Source organism: Coregonus clupeaformis, chromosome 5, assembly GCF_020615455.1.
Source record: "Coregonus clupeaformis isolate EN_2021a chromosome 5, ASM2061545v1, whole genome shotgun sequence".
In the NCBI taxonomy this organism is placed as follows: Eukaryota; Metazoa; Chordata; class Actinopteri; order Salmoniformes; family Salmonidae; genus Coregonus; species Coregonus clupeaformis.
Genome location: NC_059196.1, coordinates 11,345,836 through 11,373,808, shown reverse-complemented (window position 1 = coordinate 11,373,808; position 27,973 = coordinate 11,345,836). Strand labels below are relative to the sequence as shown.

At 42.5% G+C, this 27,973-nt stretch overlaps 2 protein-coding genes across 5 annotated transcripts; both read right to left on the bottom strand.

The window, feature by feature from the left end:
* Positions 1-280: 280 nt before the first annotated feature.
* Positions 281-10,923, bottom strand: LOC121560311 (rho-related GTP-binding protein RhoU). The gene is made up of 3 exons (XM_041873320.1): positions 10,477-10,923; positions 8,668-8,726; positions 281-978 (listed from the first exon to the last, which is right to left on the bottom strand). The coding sequence occupies exons 1-3, from the start codon at positions 10,691-10,693 to the stop codon at positions 523-525; spliced, it is 732 nt and encodes a 243-aa protein (XP_041729254.1). The 5' UTR covers positions 10,694-10,923; the 3' UTR covers positions 281-522.
* Positions 10,924-14,177: 3,254 nt separating this feature from the next.
* LOC121560320 (reticulon-2-like) lies at positions 14,178-27,148 on the bottom strand. 4 transcript variants are annotated; one of them, XM_041873330.1, is made up of 10 exons: positions 27,045-27,148; positions 25,953-26,006; positions 24,857-25,372; positions 24,071-24,283; positions 20,325-20,532; positions 19,489-19,627; positions 15,721-15,790; positions 15,378-15,424; positions 15,200-15,258; positions 14,178-14,966 (listed from the first exon to the last, which is right to left on the bottom strand). In XM_041873330.1, exons 1-10 carry the CDS (start codon positions 27,073-27,075, stop codon positions 14,891-14,893), a joined length of 1,413 nt encoding a protein of 470 aa, XP_041729264.1. In that variant the 5' UTR covers positions 27,076-27,148; the 3' UTR covers positions 14,178-14,890. The 4 variants fall into 4 exon arrangements, with proteins under 4 accessions (XP_041729264.1, XP_041729272.1, XP_041729278.1 ...); XM_041873338.1 differs by having other exon boundaries at positions 24,071-24,280; XM_041873344.1 differs by lacking the exons at positions 24,071-24,283; positions 24,857-25,372; positions 25,953-26,006; positions 27,045-27,148 and adding an exon at positions 22,761-22,869.
* Between the last annotated feature and the right edge of the window lie 825 nt (positions 27,149-27,973).

The following is a 27,973-nucleotide window of genomic DNA, read 5'->3' as shown; positions in this document are numbered from 1 at the left end:
GGGTTTACTCCCTGCTCTTCTCTGATAGCACTCTGCACAGAGGTTAGAGTTCAGACTAGCTCAAGCAGACAGGGAGTGGTTGGAGCACAGTCCTGTCAGTCTCTTTGCAATCAACCAATCAGTGGATCTCCTCCAACTTGAGTCACTCTCACCCCCAGTCCCCAGTCCATCCCCTCACTCTACTAAGCCATGGGTCCTTGGTCATTCATTTTAACTAGGGTTGCAAAATTCCCTGAACTTTTAATAAATTCCCTGGTTTTCCAGAAATCCTGGTTGGAAGATTCCCGATTTCCTGCTTATTCCCTTCTGATTTTGGGAATCCTCCAACTGGGATTTCGGGAAAACCAGGGAATTAATTGAAAGTTCAATTTTTTTTCCAACCCTAATTTTGACCAACGTGGGGTCATGTGAGCGGAGCTAAGACAGAAGTCCTTCAATCCATATGAACAACAACAGCTCGTCTGAACACATTTCCAGTCCCAGTTTCATAGTCATAGTCAATATCCCTCTCCTCTTCTCTCTCTACTGGATACAGACGTACTTCTTCCACCACGACTTGGACAGTGTCTTCATCTTATCGGCCGTGCTGCGCACCTTCCTCTCCCGCCGCGCCCTCCTATCGGCGTGCTTCATCCCCACGGCGATGGCCGCATCAAACACCTCCTTCAGGTTCTTCTGGGTGAGCGCCGAGCACTCCACGTATGCCACAGCGCCCACTTTGTCCGCTAGGCTACGGGCGTCCACTTCGGCCACGGGCCTCTCCCTCCGGCGGGCCAGCTCGATCAACACCTTGACGTCCTCGCGCAGGTCACACTGGGTTCCCACCAGCAGCATGGGCACGAGCGGGCAGCGCCGGCGGATCTCGGGGACCCACTTCTCCCAGACGTTCTGGAAGGAGGCAGGGCTGACCACACTGAAGCAGAGGAGGAGGGTGTCGGTGCGCGAGTAGCAGAAGTGACGGAGTTTATCGAATTCATCCTGAGGGGGGAGAGAGAGGGGGAGAGAGAGAGAGAGAGAGAGAGAGAGAGAGAGAGAGAGAGAGAGAGAGAGAGAGAGAGAGAGAGAGAGAGAAGGGACATGGGGGGGGGTTAGTGAGAGGTTGGCATTCAGCAGTAACGACACAGGGCCAATCCCATTACATGTGAACCCAAACAAATGGTGAACAGAGTATCTTGAAAATGGTTGACTTGGCATAATCATTGACAAACAAGTGTAGAAGGGGAAAAAAGCGTACGGGAGAATTTGTTTAGGCAACTATATATAAAAAATTAAAAAATCTGTTTATAGAAGAATGAAGAAGACAGATGGAGTGGGAGAGTGGATAGATCAGCAGTGAGCATAAGTTCACTTCTAAAATATTATTTCAAAACTCAAATTCTGCTGGATACTGGAATTAATCGTCTTAAGGTTTTTCAGATCCAAGCACGGATGATGTTATATAAAATACATCAAGGTATTACAAACATTTTCCAAAGCACCTAATCCCTAGTTAGTTGAGTTTACCAACTCTACTGTGTGATGTATTTCACTTCAAGGTTCACACATAAACAAACCAGTTTCACACCAACACATTTCAGTAATCGCTTTATAGGTCAATGCATACCAAGCAGGCAGAATGTCAGTGGAATATAAATGGTGGTGATAATCTTTCCATAACAAACTGTGTGAGAAAAGTCTGTTTATGTTGAGCGGTAAAGCCCAACCAACCTTTCCCAAATTAATACTGAGGAGCCACAGAGCTTTGGGTAACAAGGGCCTCCCCACATCCTTGAGTACACACTCTTTAACCCTTTTCAGACGCCTGACATGAAAGGTACCTTTTTATATCCAGGAGCCTCTGAGTGGAATAGTCTTTTTACACACTTTTTCTTTCCAAATCATACTTTCGCCTTAAGTGTTTGCAAACTGAGGTGATGGCGCAGAGATATTGGCTAACATACAAAATGTATCAATCTTTCTGAGTGAGGAGTTACTTTGTTTAATTAACAGGGTAATTCTCATGAAACCAGTTTTAAAATGTCTAGCAAATTGAGTTACAAAACTATGATGCCTCTACAAAAATCAACTATCATTCTGAGGACTAAGATGTTTAGTTTTGGGGAAACTGTCTTATTTTAAATACATTTGAAAATGTCGCCTGAATTTTTTACATTTTCACCCCAAATTCACATTACTGAAATGCATCCAGATTAAATTTGAGTCATTTTATTTAAAAGTTGAAGTTTACATTAAACTAAAATATTTATTACGTACAAACACAGTGTTTGTGGACATGGGTCTCATTACCCTACCACTTTTTCAAGTTCCTGTAAAAACTCCAATCAGTTTTTAAATGAAGTTTTATTCACCCATAAAGTTTTATTCACCCATAATGGATGTAGAGGAGTAGTCCTTAGATGAGCACAAGTTAAGTTAATTTATTCGCTTAAATGCCTTCAGAAAAGTTTCTTATTCTCAAACACCCCCTTTACCACACTTGGCCATTTCATTACCGAAAAGGCTAGAGATCTCAAATTGGGAAAAAGTCCGATTTGATTTGATAATAATTGTATAATTTCATTAGACATATTTTTATTTTCCGTGTTATGTTTAACTCAGGTATTTTCATTAGTGGAGCAATGTTAAATATTATAAATATTGATTTGTTTATTACTTTTTTTAATGAGAATTTTGTGAAAATGTTGGTAAAATGCATAATATCTGATCAAAAAACATAATAATAATTACGAAATAGATAAGTACAGATCCTAATCTCAGTGATTCAAGAGGCCATTTCATTTTTTACAGTTTCAAACAGCCATGGCAGCAGTTGCTATCGTTTATCTCAGGCTTTCTCAGGGTGCGGTATCTATTCTCCTGTTATGAAAGTGCATATACAGCAAGTGTTTGTTGACTTGATCTGCCTGTGTTTGCCCCAGCTCTCTGTGGCTGTGAGGGTGGGGGATTTAGACGTTGTATACAAAGTGGGCAGATCCGTGCAGCCCTAAGACAACAGTGTGGAGTTCACTACAGTGCATGTATGCTGGGAAGTGTTTGGGCCTTGTGTTCGTTCCAATGGTTGTGAACGCTACACTCAACCAAACACAGTCAAGTTTCCTTAGGTAAAACAACTTGGATGTGGGGATTGTGTTTACAATACTGGCAGTGCCCTACAGTGCTAGTAAGCTTCACTTTATACACATACACATATATATATACACACACAGAGATAGATAGATAGATAGATAGATAGATAGATAGATAGATAGATAGATAGATAGATAGATAGATAGATAGATAGATAGATAGATAGATAGATAGATAGATAGATAGATAGATAGATAGATAGATAGATAGATAGATAGATAGATAGATAGATAGATAGATAGATAGATAGATAGATAGATAGATAGATAGATAGATAGATAGATAGATAGATAGATAGATAGATAGATAGATAGATAGATAGATAGATAGATAGATAGATAGATAGATAGATAGATAGATAGATAGATAGATAGATAGATAGATAGATAGATAGATAGATAGATAGATAGATAGATAGATAGATAGATAGATAGATAGATAGATAGATAGATAGATAGATAGATAGATAGATAGATAGATAGATAGATAGATAGATAGATAGATAGATAGATAGATAGATAGATAGATAGATAGATAGATAGATAGATAGATAGATAGATAGATAGATAGATAGATAGATAGATAGATAGATAGATAGATAGATAGATAGATAGATAGATAGATAGATAGATAGATAGATAGATAGATAGATAGATAGATAGATAGATAGATAGATAGATAGATAGATAGATAGATAGATAGATAGATAGATAGATAGATAGATAGATAGATAGATAGATAGATAGATAGATAGATAGATAGATAGATGATAGATAGATAGATAGATAGATAGATAGATAGATAGATAGATAGATAGATAGATAGATAGATAGATAGATAGATAGATAGATAGATAGATAGATAGATAGATAGATAGATAGATAGATAGATAGATAGATAGATAGATAGATAGATAGATAGATAGATAGATAGATAGATAGATAGATAGATAGATAGATAGATAGATAGATAGATAGATAGATAGATAGATAGATAGATAGATAGATAGATAGATAGATAGATAGATAGATAGATAGATAGATAGATAGATAGATAGATAGATAGATAGATAGATAGATAGATAGATAGATAGATAGATAGATAGATAGATAGATAGATAGATAGATAGATAGATAGATAGATAGATAGATAGATAGATAGATAGATAGATAGATAGATAGATAGATAGATAGATAGATAGATAGATAGATAGATAGATAGATAGATAGATAGATAGATAGATAGATAGATAGATAGATAGATAGATAGATAGATAGATAGATAGATAGATAGATAGATAGATAGATAGATAGATAGATAGATAGATAGATAGATAGATAGATAGATAGATAGATAGATAGATAGATAGATAGATAGATAGATAGATAGATAGATAGATAGATAGATAGATAGATAGATAGATAGATAGATAGATAGATAGATAGATAGATAGATAGATAGATAGATAGATAGATAGATAGATAGATAGATAGATAGATAGATAGATAGATAGATAGATAGATAGATAGATAGATAGATAGATAGATAGATAGATAGATAGATAGATAGATAGATGAGATAGATAGATAGATAGATAGATAGATAGATAGATAGATAGATAGATAGATAGATAGATAGATAGATAGATAGATAGATAGATAGATAGATAGATAGAAGTGAAGGGCACTCAAGTTGTACTGCACTGACTCAGATGATTGGCTAAAATAAATGGGTAATAAGATGACAGTTGGAGCTGTATTGTTAGATTTCAGTGCAGCCTTTGGTGTTATTGATCATAATTTGTTATTGAAAAAACTAACTTGATATGGCTTTACATCACCTGCCATCACATTACAGTCCGTTTCAGAATGGGTAATTAATAATGAACTGGTCTTAAATACATCTAAAACCAAAAGCAATGCATTTGGTTCAAAGCTTTCTCTTACACCTAAACCTCAACTGGAGTTGTGCATAAAGGGTGTGACCATTGAACAAGTTCAATAACCTGAACTCCTAGGAGTAACATTGGATGGTCAATTATCATGGTCAAGTCATATTGACAAAGTTGTTGTGATGATGGGGAGTGGTATGTCGGTTATAAAAATATGTAAAACATTTTTAACAAAGATCAACTGTACTAGTTGTTCAGGCTTTGATTCGTGTCCCATCTTGATTACTGTCCGGTAATATGGTTAGGTGAAGCAAATAAAGACCTAGCAAAGCTGCAGCTGACTCAAAAAAAAGCAGCACGCCTTTCCCTTAACTGCACACACAGAACTAACATCAACAACATGCATGATAGTCTTTCATGGTTGAGGGTTGAGGAGAAATTGACTACTTCTTTTCTAGTCTTTTTAAGAAACATTTGTGTGTTGAAAATGCCTAACCACTTGTATAATCTATTTGCATACACTTCAAACAGACATACATACATACATACATACATACATACTCCACCAGACACGCCACTATGGGTTTCTTCACGGTACGCAAACCAAAAACAGATTTAATGCGTCGCTCATGTCATCATGGAATGCTCTGCCACAAGAGGTTACTCAGGCAAAAAGCAAGTTCAGCTTTAAAAAACAGATAAAAAACACATTGTATCACAGCACCTCTCCTCTTTCTAAAGATCTAATTTAATTGTACTGTATATAAGAATATGAATATATTAAGTGTGTAAATAGTATTTTTGTTGTCTCATATATAAACTACCAGTCAAAAGTTTGGACACACCTACTCATTCAAGGGTTTTTCTTTATTTTTGCTATTTTCTACATTGTATAATAATTGTGAAGACATCAAAACTATGAAATAACACATTTGGAATCATGTAGTAATCAGAAAAGTGTTAAACAAATCAAAATATATTTTATATTTGAGATTCTTCAAAGTACATTTACATTTTAGTCATTTAGCAGACGCTCTTATCCAGAGCGACTTACATACATTAGTGCATACATTATTATTTAAAAAAATTCATACTGGCCCCCCGTGGGAATCGAACCCTCAACCCTGGCGTTGCAAACGCCATGCTCTACCAACTGAGCTACATCCCTGCCAGCCATTCCCTCCCCTACCCTGGACGACGCTGGGACAATTGTGCGCCGCCCCATGGGTCTCCCGGTCGCGGCCGGCTACGACAGAGCCTGGATTCGAACCAGTAGATTCAAAATAGCCACCCTTTGCCTTGATGACAGCTTTGCACACTCTTGGCATTCTCTCAACCAGCTTCATGAGGTAGTCACCTGGAATGCATTTCAATTAACAGTTGTGTCTTGTTAAAAGTTAATTTGTGGATTTATTTCCTTCTTAATGCGTTTGAGCCAATCAGTTGTGTTGTGACAAGGTAGGGGTGGTATACAGAAGATAGCCCTATTTGGTAAAAGACCAAGTCCATATTATGGCAAGAACAGCTCAAATAAGCAAAGAGAAACTACAGTCCATCATTACTTTAAGAAATGAAGGTCAGCCAATTTGGAAAATTTCAAGAACTTTGAAAGTTTCTTCAAGTGCAGTCGCAAAAACCATCAAGCGCTATGATGAAACTGGCTCTCATGAGGACCGCCACAGGAAAGGAAGACCCAGAGTTACCTCTGCTGCAGAGGATAAGTTCATTAGAGTTACCAGCCTCAGAAATTGCAGCCCAAATAAATGCTTCACAGAGTTCAACTAACAGGGACATCTCAACATCAACTGCTCAGAGAATAATCAGGCCTTCATGTTCGAATTGCTGCAAAGAAACCACTACTAAAGGACATCAATAAGAAGAAGAGACTTGCTTGGGCCAAGAAACACGAGCAATGGACATTAGACCGGTGGAAATCTGTGCTTCGGTCTGATGAGTCCAAATTTGAGATTTTTGGTTCCAACCGCTGTGTCTTTGTGAGACGCAGAGTAGGTGAACAGATGATCTCTGCATGTGTAGTTCCCACCGTGAAGCATGGAGGAGGAGGTGTGATGGTGTGGGGGTGCTTTGCTGGTGACACTGTCTGTGATTTATTTAGAATTCAAGGCACACTTAACCAGCATGGCTCACACAGCATTCTGCAGCGATATGCCATCCCATCTGGTTTACACTTAGTGGGACTATCATTTGTTTTTCAAAAGGACAATGACCCAACACCTCCAGGCTGTGTAAGGACTATTTTACCAAGAAGGAGAGTGATGGAGTACTGCATCAGATGACCTGGCCTCCACAATCGCCCGACCTCAACCCAATTGAGATGGTTTGGAATTAGTTGGCCCGCAGAGTGAAGGGAAAGCAGCCAACAAGTGCTCAGCATATGTGGGAACTCCTTCAAGACTGTTGGAAAAGCATTCCAGGTGAAGCTGGTTGAGAGAATGCCAAGAGTGTGCAAAGCTGTCATCAAGGCAAAGGGTGGCTACTTTTTTGGTTACTACATGATTCCATGTGTGTTATTTCATAGTTTTGATGTCTTCACTATTATTCTACAATGTAGAAAATAGTACAAATAAAGAAAAACCCTGGAATGAGTAGGTGTTCAAACTTTTGACTGGTACTGTATATTTTGAATTTAATGTAATATCTTATGTTGTTCTTGTCTATTACTGTTCTGTACTTTGTCATGTATTTGTATGTTTTACGTGGGCCCCAGGAAGAGTAGCTGCTGCATGTGCAGTAGCTAATGGGGATCCCAATCAACTAAACTATACTTTGCTCTCTGGGCTTGGTTGTAGCTATAGAATGAGATTACGACACCACCCATGCCCAAAGAGAAAACACCACGGCTTTCACAACCTGTTCCCTTTCTAGAACAATCTAACCATGTTAAAATGGCTTGGCATGACACTCAGAGCTCAGGGGCACAACTCTCAGTTACACCAACCATGCCTGCCTATGCCTGCACAACTACAGAGAGAGGGGGTGAGGGGACGAGAGGGAGACAGCAGAACAAGACAAGATAAATAAACATGCATTAACAGCTACCTGCTGCGATTGTGACGTCTCCCTCCCTCTTAGCGGTCACCCCAGATCTGTTCTGTTCTAATGAGTTCACGCCGTTCTATCACCTCTCACCATTTCCAAATCCTTCCTTTCAACCCCCATCCCCAAAAGCTATGCCAATGGATTTGCCTGGTGGCAGCAGAGCCAAGGAATTCATCTCTCTCTGGGAGGGGGTGGGGGGGTGGTAGAGACATTCTCAGGAGAACCAGCGGGCCCCACAGCTGCCACAGAGTTGTGGGAGAGCCTGGGAAATAAGACGGTGCCCCAGAATGTTGCCTTGAGCAATACCCGCCAGCAAAGACGGCATGCAAGAGTGGTGGACAAAAGCCAACACTGTCTCTGACACTAAAATCATGTGACATGTATGAGAACCAAGCAGAAGAAGGAGAATGACCGTTGGGGAAGTTCAGTGGTGCTCAGCATAATTTCTCCTCTGGGCGTACATGCATGTGACAGAGAGTGGTGAACGCAGCGATGCAGCACCAACTGGCGAAGCAGACCATGTGGAAGCACTATATGTAGTATGTGGAGTGTTGCTCTGCTGCATGTCGATGTGAGGCTGTGGTTCTCACCTGTCCAGCAGTGTCACAGAGCTGTAGTCTCACAGGGTGTCCATCCACCTGCACCACCGCTGTGGGAGCGAGAGAGAGAGAGAGAGTGTTAAATCAGCTGCTGTCAGCAGGGCTATAGTCCCATCTGCCTCCACATTGCTCCACCAGACACTTTAAACAAACATACTCACACAGAGAGGGAGAGACAGACCTCTGACAGAGGAGAGACCAGCCCACCAAAATATCCTCTGGGAAAAACAAAGGCAAGCCAGTTTGACGTACTTGATACCCCCTGGACACAGTTGACAGAAACCTCATCCATCCCCCTAACTCAGAGTGGCGGCCTCGTCTCGCCCACCCATTCGCCCACGTAAAGGCAATAACTACTCTCTTCAATACCATATTCTGTGTTCTTTCAAGCTTTGAAAGCCCTGCCAAGCCATCTACAGAGGAAAACAAATCCGTTTTGTTTGTTTAGTGACTCTCCCAATAGCTCTCTCCAGATTGGAAGAGTGCTATGAGTAAAATCACTAGCAGTTACATTATATGCTATGTTTCAAAAGAGCCCAATGTGGTGAAGCTTATGGAAGCGTTTCCAATGCGCCCGAGGTATACGGTCACACCACCTGATCAAAGAGCTGCGGGGACTAGTCCGCCGCAGCATCGGACTACTCCTCATTAAACCAGGGGCCCATTGTGCAATCATTCCCAAATCCCTGACATATGATCTGCCTTGTATTCTACTCTGTCCTCCCCTCTCTCCATCTCTCCCTCCCTCTCTTTCTTCTACCCCAAGTGTCACCTGTGGAATTGCATAACTGCCCAGAAATCAGCTTTCAAAAGAGGGCTCTGATTCCAGGGACAGATACATGACATCATCAAATGGGGCCCCAACTGCACAATCCCTCTCTGTCATGGGGGTGAAAGACAATCTCTGCTCAGAGCCATTGAAACAGATGTGCCCATTTCATTATAGCAGAGACAGGGCTTTTAGGTCAAGGCTGACAACAATGGCCAGAGTTGTGCAATCTAAAACCAAGCATGTTCAACAAGCATGTTCTGTTCAGTTTAGGCCTAAGACTTGGATTTCTGAGGGCAGTGAGGGAGGGATGGATATTAGTGTGTGTATAAGCCTATTAAAATATGCAATATTCTCATTCAAACCTATCAGACATTGTGTTTTGTTGGAGGTTTCCTGAGATCAAGGTTTATAGGGAAAACTTCAAAAGGAAGGATAGGCCTCTCCTGCAATAATGACACGATAACGTCAGTGTGTGCGGGCGTTTTCATCACCTGCCAAAGGAGGTTAGTTTCAACAAGTATGCTGTTGAAGTTTTCCACTGTTTTGTACATTAGACAAACATTTGCTGGTGGCAGCGTTTTGGAAAATGGAATTCTGCCAACTGGAAAATACAACAGGCCAGGGCGTGTAAAATGACCAGGGCTTATTATTTGTGTGCAATAATACAAAGACCTGCAGACAGACAGTCGCTGCTGTTAGCCTCGAGGTCAGCAAAATGAAAGAAGAAAAGTTAGGTGATTCGTTCCGCAGAATGGGTGGCTGCAAGGGAGAGCCAGCGCATTTCTCCGTTACAATATAACAGAGATGTTCACTATGGTCAATTAAGGTTTTGTTGCAATGTAGCAATGTGCAATATATGGGTGTTGGCCCATAGTCAAAATCAATGTAGCAATGTGCATCAGAAAACATGTTTTATGTTTATTATTTTATCTGGCTGGGAAGTTGCAGATTTGATGTCTATAGGACGCAAATCTGTAATTATTTTTGTCCAAGAATTGTGCCACAATAAATGGTTTTAACTGGCTCACCTGAAAAGTCATCAAACGCAGTGGGGACGTATTTCGTTGGATAGCCATTCGTTGTGTAGCTGACAACCAGGCTGGTCTTCCCAACCGCTCCATCGCCGAGTAGTACGCACTTCAACACCCGCTCCTGAGCCTCGCCTGTCCGGGTAGTTTTGGGTTTGTGCGGCGGCACTGGAGGAGCCATGCTCTTGTTATAATCCATTTGAACTGGAGGTGACATTCAGCACTTTTACGAACACCTTTTCCTTACTCCAGTAGGAGCAAATAAAGAGAGCACCATGAGAATGTCTTCTGTAGCCTATTTGTCAAGTAGACAGGTTGGTATATAGCATTTATTTTTTATAATTCAAAGCAGTAGTCTTGTGCTCTCCAAATAACTAATAATCACTGTGTGTAAAAAGTTGAAAACAGGCACTTCTCTCGGGTTTCAATACTCCAATCCGTTATACATTGGAGGAGGGTCTGCTTTATAACTTCAAGCGTGATTAGACTATTCCCTCCCCTCTCCTCCACCACTGCGTTTGAAAGGAGCGAGTTGATATGGACACGCCTTCTGTCAGTGGCAAAATTCGCTTATTCATGTCCCTGTACGTTTGTGTACTGCAGGGGTCCCCAATTTTATTCAGCCGTGGGACGATCTGTCCGTGAGCGTATGGTATGACGGGCCTGAACATAGTTATAAATAATTTGTACACTGCAAATTGACCGCAAGAATCACAAACAAATATAGTATTTGACAAAAACAGATTTGACGAAAATATAATTATTTCAAACCTTGATTACATTGGGATATGATCACATATGCCTCTCTATTTATGCGTGGGAATACTTGGGAACAGACATCCTAAATTAAAATAACTTTGAGCTGATTTCCTGGAGATTTTACAGTCTTATATCCAACAACGAAAATTATTTTTAAAAATATATATGTGTGTGTTTTTTTTGCTCAGAACCCTGGTGTACTGTATTCAAATATAGTATATGGAACACCTCAAATAATTAATAGACATGCATTTGTGTATCCCACCATTCCCTGTTCCTATTAATTTTAGAATAACAGGAAGGGAAAAACTTGAAAGGCAACCTTTGGAGGACTCTGTCATGCATTGCCCCTTTGGCAATTTATCTACTAACTATTTAAAATGAGGGCCAGTAACACAAAACATAATTCAAAAAAAAAATAGGCCCTATCCTTCAACTGTTCACGATTAATTGGCATAGTCAAGCAGCTGGTTGTGAAAGGAGACATTTCTTTGACACCCTGCCTACTCAACACATTTGAAAGTGAATTGTGGCACATGTATGACAGATTTAGGCTGATACAATATTATTTCGATGGCCTACATTGAGAAAAGATTAAACAAAAAGAGAGCCTATATGCCTATAAACCGGGCCTAATACACATTAACGCCTAGTTTGAGGTCAGGTCATGTTGAGACTTGTCAAGGTAAGGCCAGTTTAAATGGCCCAATTTCCTTCTGTCACGTGCCGACCTTTTAGTAAAGTACAAACTGAAACTCCAGTGAGGCCCATGGTCGAATTTGGACTAGGCCAATAAATGATGTGGGCTGCTGCACTATGTTTGAGCCTTGAGCAGGCATTACTGAATTTCCAGTCGATTCCGTCATTTCTGGTAAATTTTACCATAGGGGTTTCCCTTTACCAATATCTCAGCCTCGCGGATATTTCCATATTAAGTTCTGCAGAGTCACTGTCAAGTCGAAATGTGTCCAACTAACTGTCCTTCAAGTGTAAATGTCGTATTCAAAACGTCAATCAAAATGGAGTGACACCTTCACTACTCATCTGTGACACAGGATGACTGTTGCAGTACATGGATTGGCTTTTGTCGCCTCCCTGTGGTAAAAAGCTAGTCATAAAATGGCAATGATAACTCTCCCTCTTTCTTTCTTTTAGTTTAGCTTAAAAACGTTATATTAAAAACGTCTTTATCGCTCTCTCTCACACACGCACACACACAAAGTGGTGTGAAACGCATAAAGGAATCAAACACTAGCCTCATGTCAAAATGTTGATTTATTATAAGATTTTGTCTTTAATATATTATTGCAAGATTCAACGTTTGGGTACTCATTAGATTTTTGATAATACAAAATAATTAATGTTGGTCTATGTATAATACAAGAAATGACATTTAATTTGAGGTTTGTTAAGACTTACTCTCATGTCCTTGCCTCTTCTAAGGGATTGTGTAATAAAGTTTTCCTGCGAACCATAACCTATCTCACCTCTCATTCTCCAATTCACCATCTACCAAGGGTTCAGGTCTGTCTGGGGCATCAGGCATCCCTAGTACTGTGTAGTGAGATCAGTGCAACATACTATAGTAGGAAGGGAGATATCAAGTGTAGGTGAACAGGCCACAACTAATCATGTCCTGGGATAAAGTTCAATCTAACTCTTAACATACAAGGCCCACTTTGTGGCACACAGTCAGAACATACAATAATAATAAGGCAGGGGAAAATGTACCCTTAAAAAACTTGACAGGTTTAGTACACTACTAAAGGTAATGATGATGATGATTATATATTATTGTGAAATGACTCTAAAAAAAAGCCTCGGTTTTAGTCCAACATGAATGACTTGTTAAAGAAGGTGTCTAGAAGCAGTTATCTAGCTGGTCATTCATTCCCTGACGACTGAAACTTAATTATTCCGCTGCTCTATGTTCCCTACATACTTCAGTCTGAGACTGCCATCGTTTAAGTTGTTTGTGGTCATCAGTGATTGGATAATCTGTAATCAAAACCAATGATGCATTTTCAAAACGCTGCTTTACCCATGTGTGTTCTGGCTCTGGCCCAACCCATCGGTTTCTGGGACCAATCAGAATGGTTAGAATGTGTTTACGTTCTAAAAATCGTCGGGGAGGTACTCATTACGGAGAAGAAACTAACATCTGTGGTAGTGGCGTAGCATTTGGCCAGAGCAATGAGTTTGGGTAGCCAGGCAAAGTCATTCAGAGCGATGACACCTATTGAGTCATCGCTCCAAAACACCCTGTCAGGCTGGACGTAATCTCGGAAACCCAGAACTAAAATCTCACGTATTTGCATCAGATGCTCAATTAGGTTCTTGGGGGATATGTATGAGAAACGATACTGAGACTAGCGAAGTCTTCACATCCCTAAATGGAAACTCTCAGCTCAAGCATGGGCCAAATGACCCCTCCCCTTCTGAAATTTGAAAGATACGAACACCTGTGAAATCTTGATTTGTCCAAATGATCAGTGATGAAAAAATCTGCTGTCCTGTCATATCAAACCATATTCTGGCTGGCGATGAAGGAGATTAATATAATTGTTTCAATACTCCATCATCAGAGGTCTGGTTTACCTTCAATACTCAGTACTGTATTACCCAAACTACTTTTACCTCAATCTCAGATAAAACCCTAACTGCATTTTTCCAATTCCATTCACACAGATATTTGGATCTTTAAAAGTAATACTGTGTACATTTTCTATCATTGTCTTCTTGAATGTCAATTCAGAAAATGCATTTAGAGGCCTAGTTCTGACTATGCTGTTGCATCCTACAGTTGAAGGTGGGGGTAATTTTAGAAACTTGACTGGTTGTATAGACTGGTGAAATGAGAATGGAAGACGTTCAACGTTGTTGAATACAAATCTCAGACATGTGGATGATTATGTGGGCAAAAAGAAACAGAACATTTGAAATGAAAGAACAGTTGTGGTTTTAATAGCTCTCAGGTAACAGGTTCAGATCAGTAAGCTGCATGTCAACTAACACATACTGTGTACACACACACACACACACACACACACTTAAACACCCACACTCATCATGAGCACAAAAGTGCCATAATTCCCTCACACACACATACACACTCTACCACACACACATCCTGATTCCAAGTGTTAGGCTGCCATGAATAATGATGATCTCTGGTTTGGTGAACTCTAACCTCTGACCCTGGACTGACCCTGTCCTAACTCCTGGTGAACTCCAGTCCTGCTGGACTCTATACTGAAGTTTTTACTTCCCTCTGTTCAGATATACAGCTGTCAATAAGGAACCCACAGGTCTCCTAGCATTAGAGGTTCCAATCAGTCTTTGTGGCTTGAATGAATGTACCAACAATCATGAGCTGTGTCTTAAAACTTTCTTCGAAACAGCAACAACTCCCATCCAGATATCACTCCCGTTTCCTCATCCTCACCCACTAGCAATCTACTCTATCCCACCATACAGTATACAGTATCATCATGTCCCAACCCCATGGTTTGACTCCCCACACAACCCCCCCAATCTCAGAAGCTCCGCCTTTTGGAGCTCTGAGCACAGACTGCTGAGTAAGACATGTGAGTGACAGCCTGTAACTCCTCCTCTTCTCTGCTCCTCATCCTCCTCTCCTGTCCGCCATTACTCTTCATTGTGTTTTGGGCATGGCGCCGCCAGGGGTTGGGTCTGGGATTGGGCCACCACCTTGGGCAATTCTGTGGATACTGTATTAAAGAGAGGGGTCAATATCACATGATCTCATTTACATTGGTCATTGACAAAGGTTATAGGCTTTTTCCATACCATTTCTCCAATACTGCCAGCCATTACAAATTGAGTAAACATCACAGTGATTCAGAATTCAGTTCAGGGTCTGCAGAGCTGCAATGGAAAACTACAGGAAGGAAAGAGGAATGTTGCATTCCACTGTTGTGCTGTAAGATAGCGCCATACTCACATGTCCTTGATGTTGTCAATGTTTGCCTGAATTCCTGCAAAGAAGCCATCCACTTTTGCCTGGAACATCAAAAGAGGTATTGGTGAGAAACACACTTCATTTGAACAATTGACAGAAGTACCTTCTTTCATTGAATTAATCAGGAGAGCAGTTGTCAGCAGCGTTAGTGCGATTTTACCTGGTGCTGCCTGTAGAACAGTGGTAGAGAGAAGAGGGCGATCACACCTGGAGAAGAGGAAGATAGAAAGGGAGGAGTGAGCATGTGTTCATCTTTCTGATTGAGTAAATAGCTTCTTCAGACTAACAACATGGCATACCCTTTTATTAAAATCAGAAGGCTGTTGATAAAACAATATAAGCGCTGTCTTCAGCTGAAATACTTGAAGTACAATATTCGACAATGTCAGCATGCATCAACCAATGGTATCCGTCTCTACAGGACAAACGGCCATCATGATTATTGAATGGCAATACAATAAAGTTATTCAAATACTGATTCTAACTGTGTCTGTGATTCTCACCAATGATGAGGACAGTCAGGCCATTACACAGGTTTCCCAGAAAGGTCACCAGGTACATCAGAGCCAGGAGCTGAAAAGAATGGGAGGAAACACACAGTGAGCTCCACATACACAATGCACAATTGAATGTACTCTTTGCATTAAGGATTGCAAATTCCATCAAAATATAAATATATTTAGCAGACGATTTTATCCATAGCAATTTACAGTCATGCATGCATACATTTTAAGTATGGGTGGCCCCGGGAATTGAACCCACTATCCTGGCGATGCAAGCACCATGCTCTACCATCTGAGCGATACAGGACCACCAAAGACCACCAAAGACTTAGAAGCACAAGCTTGTGGTAAATGTGTTGCAAAGAGTATCTTAAATAATCCCACAGCACCCCCCCCCCCGCACCCCCTCTATACCTTTCGTGAACTAACACTCGCACTTGACTTCCCCCTCCCGCTTTCTAGCTTTGACTTTCCTGATAGCTACTTTATTGGGGAAAATGTACTTACTATGACTGAAATATGTGGTTGTCCACCTAGCTATCTTAAAATGAATGCACTAACTGTAAGTCACTCTGGATAAGCGCGTCTGCTAAATGACTAAAATGTAAATGTAAAATGTGAATGAATGCATGCATGCCCCATATGTTAAATTTGCACATGGTCCCTGACAAATTAATAACTACATATTTCCCAGATCATCCACCATAACCCTTTTGGAGTTGGTGTAATATAGCTCAGTGGGTTGTCACTTAGGGCCCATATCCCCATCCTGAAACGGGACACCCCCCTCTCAGAGAAGACGAAACTCCTCTCGCCCCTGTAACTGGGTTAACAGCCACCTGTGTTCCATGTCACATACCGGCCAGGTCAGGGTTGAGACCACAGGGTTCTGGGGCTCAGGCTGAAGGCTACGTGGCACAGTCACACTGTCTCTCACTAACTGTGATAAGTCACACTAAGTACTCCTGCTGTAAATTTACATTTAACCCTAAAGCATTATGGTGCAACGCATATGACTGTTGTTGATTCAATGTGCCAATGTTTTCTTTCTACTGTCCCGGTAAATTGGAGAGAAAATGAATGAAGTCTAAAAGGAAGCTTTCTAGCAGAAACGGTTTATCATTTGATAAAGAATTTAGATTTAGATTATATATACAGTACCAGTCAAAAGTTTTGGAACACCTACTCATTCAAGGGTTTTTCTTAATTTTTACTATTTTCTACATCGTAGAATACTAGTGAAGACATCAAAACTATGAAATAACACATATGGAATCATGTAGTAACCAAAAAAGTGTTAAACAAATCTAAATATATTTTATTTATTTGAGATTCTTCAAATAGCCACCCTTTGCCTTGATGACAGCTTTGCACACTCTTGGCATTCTCTCAACCAGCTTCACGAGGGAGTCACCTGGAATACATTTCAATTAACAGTTGTGCCTTGTTAAAAGTTAATCTTTGGAATTTATTTCCTTCTTTATGCATTTGAGCCAATCAGTTGTGTTGTGACAAGGTAGGGGGGGTTTACAGAAGATAGCCCTATTTGGTAAAAGACCAAGTCCATATTATGGCAAGAACTGCTCAAATAAGCAAAGAGAAACGACAGTCCATCATTACTTTAAGACATGAAGGTCAGTCAATCCGGAAAATATCAAGAACTTTGAAAGTTTCTTCAAGTGCAGTCGCAAAAACCATCAAGCGCTATGAAGAAACTGGCTCTCATGAGGACCACCACAGGAATGGAAGACCCAGAGTTACCTCTGCTGCAGAGGATAAGTTCATTAGAGTTACCAGCCTCAGAAATTGCAGCCCAAATAAATGCTTCACAGAGTTCCAGTAACAGACATATCTCAACATCAACTGTTCAGAGGAGACTGTGTGAATCTGGCCTTCATGGTCGAATTGCTGCAAAGAAACCACTACTAAAGGACACCAATAATAAGAAGAGACCTGCTTGGGCCAAGAAACACGAGCAATGGACATTAGACCGGTGGAAATTTGTCTGGAGTCCAAATTGGAGATTTTTGGTTCCAACCGCTGTGTCTTTGTGAGACGCGGTGTGGGTGAATGGATGATCTCTGCATGTGTAGTTCCCACCGTAAAGCATGGAGGAGGAGGTGTTATGGTGTGGGGGTGCTTTGCTGGTGACACTGTCTGTGATTTATTTAGAATTCAAGGCACACTTAACCAGCATGGCTACCACAGCATTCTGCAGCGATACGCCATCCCATCTGGTTTGGGCTTAGTGGGACTATCATTTGTTTTTCAACAGGATAATGACCCAACACACCTCCAGGCTGTGTGAGGGCTATTTTACCAAGAAGGAGAGTGATGGAGTGCTGCATCAGATGACCTGGCCTCCACAATCCCCTGACCTCAACCCAACTGAGATGGTTTGAGATGAGTTGGACCGCAGAGTGAAGGAAAAGCAGCCAACAAGTGCTCAGCATATGTGGGAACTCCTTCAAAACTGTTGAAAATCATTCCAGGTGAAGCTGGTTGAGAGAATGCCAAGAGTGTGCAAAGCTGTCATCAAGGCAAAGGGTGGCTATTTGAAGAATCTCAAATATAAAATATAATTTGATTTGTTTAACACTTTTTTGGTTACAACATGATTCCATATGTGTTATTTCATAGTTTTGATGTCTTCACAATTATTCTACAATGTAGAAAATATTAAAAATAAAGATAAACCCTCGAATGAGTAGTTAGTCGAAGTTTGCTGTACATATTGTATTACTATGACAAGGGAACATCCTTCATCGATATGTCAGGACTGACCTAGAGTAACCGTAACTGACACACAGAGAAATGTCATACATGTTCTGTATGAAACACATATATAGGATGGGGAGAGGGAAAGGACGAGAACCTTTTCATAGCCTTGGCAAACTGTTAAAAGTAACCTTTGAATGAGTACTATGTTGTTTTAGCCTCCATCAAAAATGACACCATTGCAATGCTTTGAGAGCACTCAGGTATACTTGTAAGGGGAAGATAGAGTTGTACTGCTTTCTTATTGTAACCCTTACAATACAACACATATCTTTTGTGTATCATCCCCGATGCCAATTCAATAAAAACCCAATGTTCTACATACTTGCAATTGTGCTTGCTACCAGTTTGCTTGCATCACACTCCGATGCGACCAAAAACAAGGGAACATTTAAAGCAGCAGGACTGCATATACATGATTATCACAATCATATGAACCACAGTGAGTTGTGGGTATGACAGTAGCTGTCTTTGATAGTGGTATTGTTAGGAATCACAGTCGTCATTTGTCATTTGGCGACGGTGGGCATGACAACGTTGTCATCTCCAGTGAACGGGGACGGGGAGGCAGGCTGATGCCAGTACAGCACAGAACAGAGGAAGAGAAAAAGATGGATAGAGAAAGGGGAGGGATGTCTGCTCTATTGAAAGAGAGTTGAGCCCAGACAGCTAGAGGTAGCAATGTTAAAGTAAATCCACAACGAAAAGATGGCCTCCTGTAAACACGATGATGGACGGGGTTCAAGAGACAAGGAGAAGGGAAGGAGGTTAAAAGAGAGAAAGGCAGAGAGAGTGAGGGAGAGGGTGTGTTTTGAGGGACAAAAGGTCTATGCCATTCTGAAGTGCTTCCTTGTGTAAAATGTTATTTGATCCTTAGATAATGAACGAGACAGAGGCGCTATTGAAGGAGAGCATATAAAAAGGTACACTGCCATATTCTGGCCATTTCTAGATGAAGATCGATGAGATCCAATACCTAGGCAGTCTCACCTTGAGAGAGTCGAAGAGGCTTCCAACCAGGAAGAGATTCTTGAGTGAGTTAGCAGCAGAGACGACTGTAACAATGGCCTTCTGCATGTATTGGTCAGCCAGCTCCCCACTGAAACTGATGTCCAGATCCAGATACGCCCTGAGTAGAGAAAGAGAGGGGGGTAGAAAAGGAGGGTGCATTAAAGACAAAGTGATAGAGGGGGAGTGATGGAGAAAGAGAGGGAGATAGAGTCCAGGGTCAAGGACCAATGGGAAGGAGGAAAGAGGCAGTGTTGATGAGTGATAGTCGCCACGAACACACCCTGATGCAAACACAGTTTGTTGTCTTATGCCTTAATGATTTCCATCAGCACAGATATTCAAATAAAACGTTCCTTTCAGATCACGATGGATGAAGTCTATCAACTATTTTATCAAACAGCAGTGGTTAACCTAAGAAATCATAAAACACACTGTCGTTTTTAAAGACAAGCCCACTGGACTGTGATCCCAGACAGGATTTATTTTGGGAGGTGAGAGAATCCAGCCAATTGAGAACCTATTCCTGAATGCCACTCCCACAGCATTATTAGAGAAGAGAGGAGATAAACGAGAGTGGAAGGGAGTGGGGGATGAGGGAAAAGAGGAGAGGATAGGCGAGAAGAAATAGGAAAAGAAGAGGGGAGAGGAGAGGAAGCAGACAAGGGAATAAAGGGGAAAAGAGGACATATTTTTTAAAGGGCAAAGGAGAGGACAAAGTGAATGGAGAGTAGAGAAGATGAATACGTTGAGAGAAGAGACAGGAACACTTCCCACCCCATTTTATCCCATCCCATCCCAGGTGGACAGCCACTCACTTGAAAGGGTGCACTCCGTCTCCCATGCTGAGAACGTGCAGGATTTTATAGTAGAGGCAGACTGAGACGGTGAAGCACATGACGCCCAGGGAGATAGTGGAGATGACTGTGATGATGCTGAGCTGGAACAAGGACAGCAAACCCACCACCAGCCCTGTGAATACCATGCCTGTACGCTCTGTGTCCTTCCAGTAGATCAGATCCATCACTGAGGAGAGGAGGAGGAGAGGAGTGGAGGGGAGAGCAGAGGAGAGGAGAAGAGAAGAGCCAAAGAAGGATAGACGGTAATAGAGGGATGGGAAGGGGAATTAACAAGAGAGGGAGAAATAAGAAAGTTAGTTGCATAGTCTACATGTTCACTTCACATATAAACCAGTGAGAAACAGAGTAGAAGCCAACATGGACTCAGGGGTCTTCCTTGAAGCAGGGTGGGGGAGGGGACAAGCCCAAGCATCTGACACTTCCTCTGATTATTTTAGTTGGTTGCTAAAGGCAGCAGGGAAAGTCAGAGGTGCAAGAGTCTCTCCTCCTCACTGTTCCTGCCTATGTGCCTTTTACAAAATGCCCACAGCATCACCAGCCAGTCAGTCCCTGTTTGGCTCTGACTCTCCAGTGCTCAGTGGGCCAGAAGGCCTTTCAGCTGTGCGGAGGCAGAGCAGAGGGACAGTGATCACCAGGCAGAGAGAAAACACACACAGGAGCAGGGGGAGACGTCAAGCCTGGGCTTAATATAGCCTGCACATTGTATAGAGGAAGGGAGAGAGAAGAGGAAAGACGCGAGGAGGGAGCAGGAACCCTGAATTTAAATGTTGCCTCTGAGAGCACCTGCTGACAATCTTCAAGCCCGCTACCACCCCCTCTCTGCACCCTGCCCATCTCCCTCGATTAGTCACCCAGCAACTGGAGCCGCTGCGACTGGGCCCTCCCAGAGCCAAAATGGAGACTCCCCTGGCCTGATCCCTCCATGGAATAAGTAGCAGTAGCTCCCAACCAACAGTCATTACAGCCAAAACACTGATAGCACAGTGTAATGAAGCTGAACACTAGCAGCTCGCCGACCCTCGGAGGTGGTAAACTGTAGTGACAAAGACATGTGGTCATTACTCCATGGCTATCAGTGTATGAGTGAGCCTGGCCCTGGGAATTAGAACAGAGTGCACTGATATATCTGACCAGCAGGAGGACTATTTATAAACATTACAACATACTATTAATACCCTCAAAGCCTCCGGCACACACACATCTGCCCATTGTCCCAACAGGTGGAACTACAGTACAGTACAGTAGCATACAGCTTTATTTGATGTGTTGGCACTTTACGACATTGACCAGCACATGGTAACACTGTGAAATGCACAGACTAAGTGCACTAAGAAATGGAAGACATACTACAACAAGTTATACTAATGCTGGGGCAAAACAATCCCCTCATGTGACGGTCCAATAGAATGACTCAATACTAAGCCGTGTCTATATTGGTTGAAGTTAATATAGTGATATAATGAACTCTTTGAGAATAGTACAGACAATAGGAAGTGGGGAGGGGAGGGTGGGGGGTCACACACACACACACACACACACACACACGCACGCACACACATGTGACCACAGACCAAATTGAAAGCTGTATTTGCCATAATCTTAGAGAAACCTCTCTATCTGTGCCAAGTGAAGCATACTCTTACACCATGAGGCACTGAGCACTGAGTGACTGAGTGACTGACTGACTGACTGACTGAATGACTCAATCGTTACTACAACATAATAAATCACCAGTCAACCAATTCACAGCCTGACCTGGCATTATTTACCACCACAACCAAAACTACCACCCAGCCACAGAGTACCCCTGTGAAACACCTTGGCTCTGCCAACCCTGCTGCCAACCCTGCTGCCCAAAGAGGTAACCCTGTCAGATGGGGCACAGACCAGTTCATCACGCTACTAGCCTCTTACATACACAAACAACCACACAGATGGTCCCTACATGTTTTAACAAGCTATAACACAACTCTGGGTCGTCACCGCCTGAAACAATCCCATCACTAAGCAGGCAGACACACACACACCTCTGCACCATTGGTATGGTCTCAAACACTCCTGGTCAGTGAGTGGTCAAAATCTCCCCAAAGACCCCTGTCTGTAGCTGTTCTCCTGACGTTCAGACTCTTCTCCAAACCCACGGTCACTAAATGCACAGCTCTACAGTGGACAGACAGTCAGTCCCTATAAGTGGAAACGCCCCTACGGCTGAGGACGATAGGTACTGTAACTAACTGTGCCATGATCTTGCCGATGTCTGACACGAGACACTGCTTTGCCCATTCAATAGGTCACCTGCCTCCCCACCAAGTCAATTCACTGATAGATCTCAGTGTGCTGACTGACACCGTCTCACATTATCTCAATCTTTTCTCTCTAAGCCCAGGGTCTTACCGTTAATGTTGGCCATTTTGGTTGCTGCTCAGACGATCCCCCTTCTCTCTCTTTGTCTCTCTCTCTCAGTCCCCCTGCTCTCTCCCTGCCACGCTGAGCTGTTTTTGGCCTCCCCTGCCCCGTCAGCAGTACAGAGACCTTTCAGCCCAAAATAATCTGCCCAATAGGGCCCGCCCCCTCAAGACTCATGGAGACTCCAATGTAGATAGACAGATAGATATAGTGATAAGATAGCTACCCAATATATTCCCTTATTCACACAATTTAGTCCATGCACATACTGTATATTGACTGAGACAGAGACAAACCTTGAGACACAGACATGTTGGCATACACATACTGTAGATAGCCATAGCTGGATAACAGAGAGAACATACAAAACCACTAGAGATGCAAAGAGACATATCCACAGACAATGATAACAGACACACAAACCCATTCAGAGAAAAACACAGACATGGAAACGGACATGGACACAGACAGAGAATTACACAACACACTTATGTAAGCAGAGACAGAACCGGCAACAGCTAACAATGTAGCAGGTATAGAAGTAAAAACACATTATTGTGACATACAGACAGTACCGTCCTACCGGTAAGTACACACTCTTAGAAAAAAGGGTTCCAAAAGGGTTCTTCGGCTGTTCCCATAGGAGAACCCTTTTTGGTTCCAGGTAGAACCCTTTTGGGTTTCATGTAGAACCCTCTGTGGAAAGAGTTCTACATGGAACCCAAAAGGGTTCTACATGGAACCAAAAAGGGTTCTTCAAAGGGTTCTCCTATGGGGACAGCCAAAGAACCCTTTTAGGTTCTAGATAGCACGATGGCTCAAATAGCCTCATATATTTCAGATATGCATAGCGGTAGTCTAAGCTGTAATCGGCTAGTATAACCTCACAATAAACATGGGGAGTAAAATGTGTTCTGACACATTCAGCTCCATTCTGATACAGAAACCAGATGGTTTGCTTTACATGATATCTAGAAAACCCTTCAAGCTTGTCAACAACTTCACCAGCCATTAATCACCCAGGGTCAGTGTGAGGGGGAGTGGACACTAAAGTACACCCAGCCCCCAGTCCACCCAGCCCCTGGGCCAGCCACCCCTCAGTCCACCCACTATAATAAGATTGGAGGATATGCCGGAGGTTTAATTCAGGAGACACAGACACACTATCTGACGTAAGATAATGTAGTAGAAGTCAAATAGAATGATTCGGCCAAGGGGATGGTAGATGCTCAAATTGTAAAGGTAGTTCCAAGATAGGAAAGTCACAGAAAATAGGTAAGATGTGCTACAAACGTTACCTGCTATGTGGGTGCATATCATAGGGCCTGATAAGTTGAGCACTGAAAACCACTGTTCGCTGGCCAGCTCTTCCTGAGTGTTTCGACCAACGGAGGTGGAGGAAGTGGATGACACATCATCTGTGAGGCCGCCTCTTGGTCGCACAGCCGTGAGCAGTGTGACTGTGGTTTCCATGGTTACGAGGGACTCAGGCTCAGGGGGCGGTGATGCTGCTGAGAAACAGAAGACAAGGTCATTGTGATGATGTCATCACCCTGCATCAAGTTAGTCTACAATCAGGTTGTATTAGATCAACTAGAAATATAATTTATCTAACAATGTAATTATTTACCTTAGCCTCACCTACTATACAATGAACAGTGATTTAGCAATCTTATTAACAAATGTGCTCATCCTGATCCTATACAACAGGAGAGAGCACGCTGTCCAGGGAGCCTAAAGCACAGTGTCTGACTTCATCTTCAGTCATGCTGTGTGACTAACACACACACACACACACAGGCAGTATTAGCTCAACTCAGTTGTGTTGTTTGTAAGCCTGTCACAGTTATGTACTATCAAATGGGACACACTTCCCATTTTCAAACATAGAGTTTACACCCATTTACCCTGGAGCAATATACTCGCCCACTGTGTGATTTCAGGGGCTAGAAAGCCTGAAAAGATGCAGTAGCTCCTGCTTTTATAAATGTAGCTCCATGCAGGTATATCTACCTACCTTGATCCCATCTACCCTCCCATCTAGATAGCCCCACCCCATCCCCACTGCCCCATAGTGGGCTCACCCTGGTGGCTGTCAGAGGGACTGTAGTGCTGGGGCTCCACGGGCTCTGTCTCCCCTCTCTGGGTCTCTGTGTCCCTCTCTTGAGGTTCAATCTCAGTATCTAGGAGAGAGGCCTGGACTGCCCCAGTCTGTCTGTGGATGTCCCTTTCCTCCCTCTCCCTCTCCTCCTCCTCCTCTCGGCCGAGGAAGGCGTGGGGGTCCCACTCCACGTCGGGGGAGTCCAGGAGGAGGAGCATTTCCACGGTGTCCGTGCGGCTCAGGGAGGTGCGGCCTCCCCTGGCCCCGCCCCTCCGCCGGCTCCCTGACGATGAGTCACGATGATGTCGTGAGGCTCCGCCCGCCTCTGCCTCGGCGATGGCGATGTAGGAGAAGGTGGGCTCGAAGGAGTTCTGTCTCGGGGTCCCCCAAATGGAGGGGGATGAAGCTCCACCATCATCATCCTCCGGACCCCCGTCTTCTTCATCAGACCACTCCCTGGCCGTCTGCAGGTCGCACAGCTCAGACTCCTCATTCCCACCTGGAGAAAACAGGCACAGGAAAAGCCTTCAAGTAAAACCTTTTATATTTGTCATTCTGTCCTGTGTCAATGTTATATGTTGAAAATTGTATAGGTTTTCATTACAGAAAAGCTATCAACTTAGCTATAAACTTCAACCATTACAGTGAACATTTTCATCCTAGGAGAAAGCTATATGAGCACACAATATTATTCCATAAACATGTCACATGTTCTGTGACTTTAATGTCTATGGAGGAGCCGTTTGACGTTGCTTTCTCATCTACATATCCTCTGATGTTTTTGAGCGCTGAGTTGAAAGCCCAGTAAAGCGCAACATGCTTTGTCTGAATGAAAGGGCAACATCCAAAGGTGCAAAACAACTTTGATGGGAGTACTGTTTCCAGATCTCATTTTTCCGAAAGGCTACAAAAGCATTCAAACGAACAAATGGACACAATCAACCTCAGATTACACCTGTAGACTTTGTAGACATGTCATAGTATGATTTTTTCATATTATGATTCTCACATACGAAGTTCAATCATTCACATAGTCCATTTCTAAACCTGTACAGTATGTATGCATTCTGTGATGTTACCTTCAGTGCAGGGAGGTGTTGAATCAGGTGTGGAGGAGACAGAACCATATTCCTCTAGAAGAAAAATAACAAGATTCATCAGAGACATGTTTATTACCATTGGCTAGGGAACTATCATAACCACAGTTACACAAAATAAAACAGACAATTTGTATCTAAATAAACAATTGATTAACAACTGATTAAGGACGGCCATTTGGCCATTCTATGTGAAACTGGAGACTCTTCTATACCGTCTATGTCTACAACTCCTGTCTTCCTTCTATTTATTTTAGCCAAGGCCTATTTGCATATAAGCCAAGAGAGCAGACACTATCAAGATAACAGTTGTCCTCTCAATATAAAGCATTGTATCACATTCAAAAGCATTACATTGCGCACAAAAGCATTATACCACACAGAGCCTATTCTCAGACAGATTACGTGCTTTCAATCATGTACATTTATTTCTATAGTGTCTCAATACATTGAGATGAGATTGAGAGAATAAATAAAATGGTTGGATTTGTATTTTTAAGGAGAATCCATGGCTCGAATCCTGGCATTTGAGTAGCCTTTTTCTAAGCCATTACCCAGTTTTTAAAAGCAATTTCATTAGTGTTTGTATACATTATGCTAACAGCTAACTATGTTCCCCCTCCTACTGTACAGATCAGCTCTGGCAGAGCAGGCAGGGGAGAGGCCTTAACTACATTTGCTAGCCTGCTGCCTCAGATCACCAAATAAATCAAGCAGCTGGCAAGTGTGAAAGAAGCTCTGGCTAAAATGAAAACACCTGCATACACACACAAACACATAACCGGTGCTCAGTCAATGAGAACACACACACATAGCCTACACATCCTGAGAACACACATACACATCTGCAATAGGTCTCTACAAAAGAAAAGAAAAAAGGTGCGTCTGCTACATCACTGCATCCATTTGTTCAACCATGTGTTTATCAAGGGAGGGAGCGAGAGAAAGAGAGGGAGAGAGAGAAAGAGTGTGTGAGGGGAGATCGATGGCCATGCATTTGGCTAGGACAGATGCTGAACAGATAGATGGGGATGTGAAAGACAGACAGGCAGACAGACAGAAGCCGACACTCACTGCAGTGGGAGAATCCTAGAACCTGGCCCATGCTCCATCAAGGCACTGCTGGGCCCATCCAGTCTGGAAGCCCCCTCTCTTCCTCTGGATCTCTCTCTCTCTCGCTGCTCCCTCTCTCTTCCACCTCCCTCCCTCCCTCTCTTCGTTGTTCCACCGATGCAGCACTGCTGTTTCTCTCTGTCTCTCCCTCTATGCACCCTCCCCTTCCTTCTCTCGCTCACGGGCCCCTCCCTCCCTCCCCCTTCCTGCTCTCTATTTCCCCCCTCCCTCCCTCTCTTGCTCTCACATCACTTTGACAGCCGGGGAGCAGCACAGGCAGGGCAGAGCCAGAGAAAGAGTGTATGTGTGTATGTGTGTATGTGTGCATAAGTGAGCGTGTGCGTTTCCCTCCTTCCATTCTTGACTAATCATTAGTGTGTGCATCCAGCCAAGTGGAGTATATCTCTGTCTGCTTTTGTAATTTCACAGAAGCAGTTTACGGGGCTTTGTATTTGTATTTTGTATTTATTAGGGATCCCCATTAGCTGCTGCCAAGCCAGCAGCTACTTTTCCTGGGGTCCAGGAAGATTGGTAGTGGTAGTGATAGTAGGCATGGCCTTCTTGCATGCACATAACAAAGGGAAACATAGAGCTCATTAAAAATACATGTCCTTTTGCACCCTCCCACACAGAGACAGACATACTGTACGTATTATTGGGTGTTTTGAATAACCGCCATGTGTGAAGGGTGCATTTGTAGATTGCCTGGTGGCAGTAAGCAGCATCTCAGCCCATTGTATCCCCTGTGTGCTGCCTGAAGCTACTTCTGCAAATGAGTGGTCACATGATGCGTCAGCTAAATCCTCCTGCTCATCACTGACTGCACTGACTCACAGTTCAGACTGGGACAATATATAAGGGGGAAATTATATGAAAATATTGACATTTTC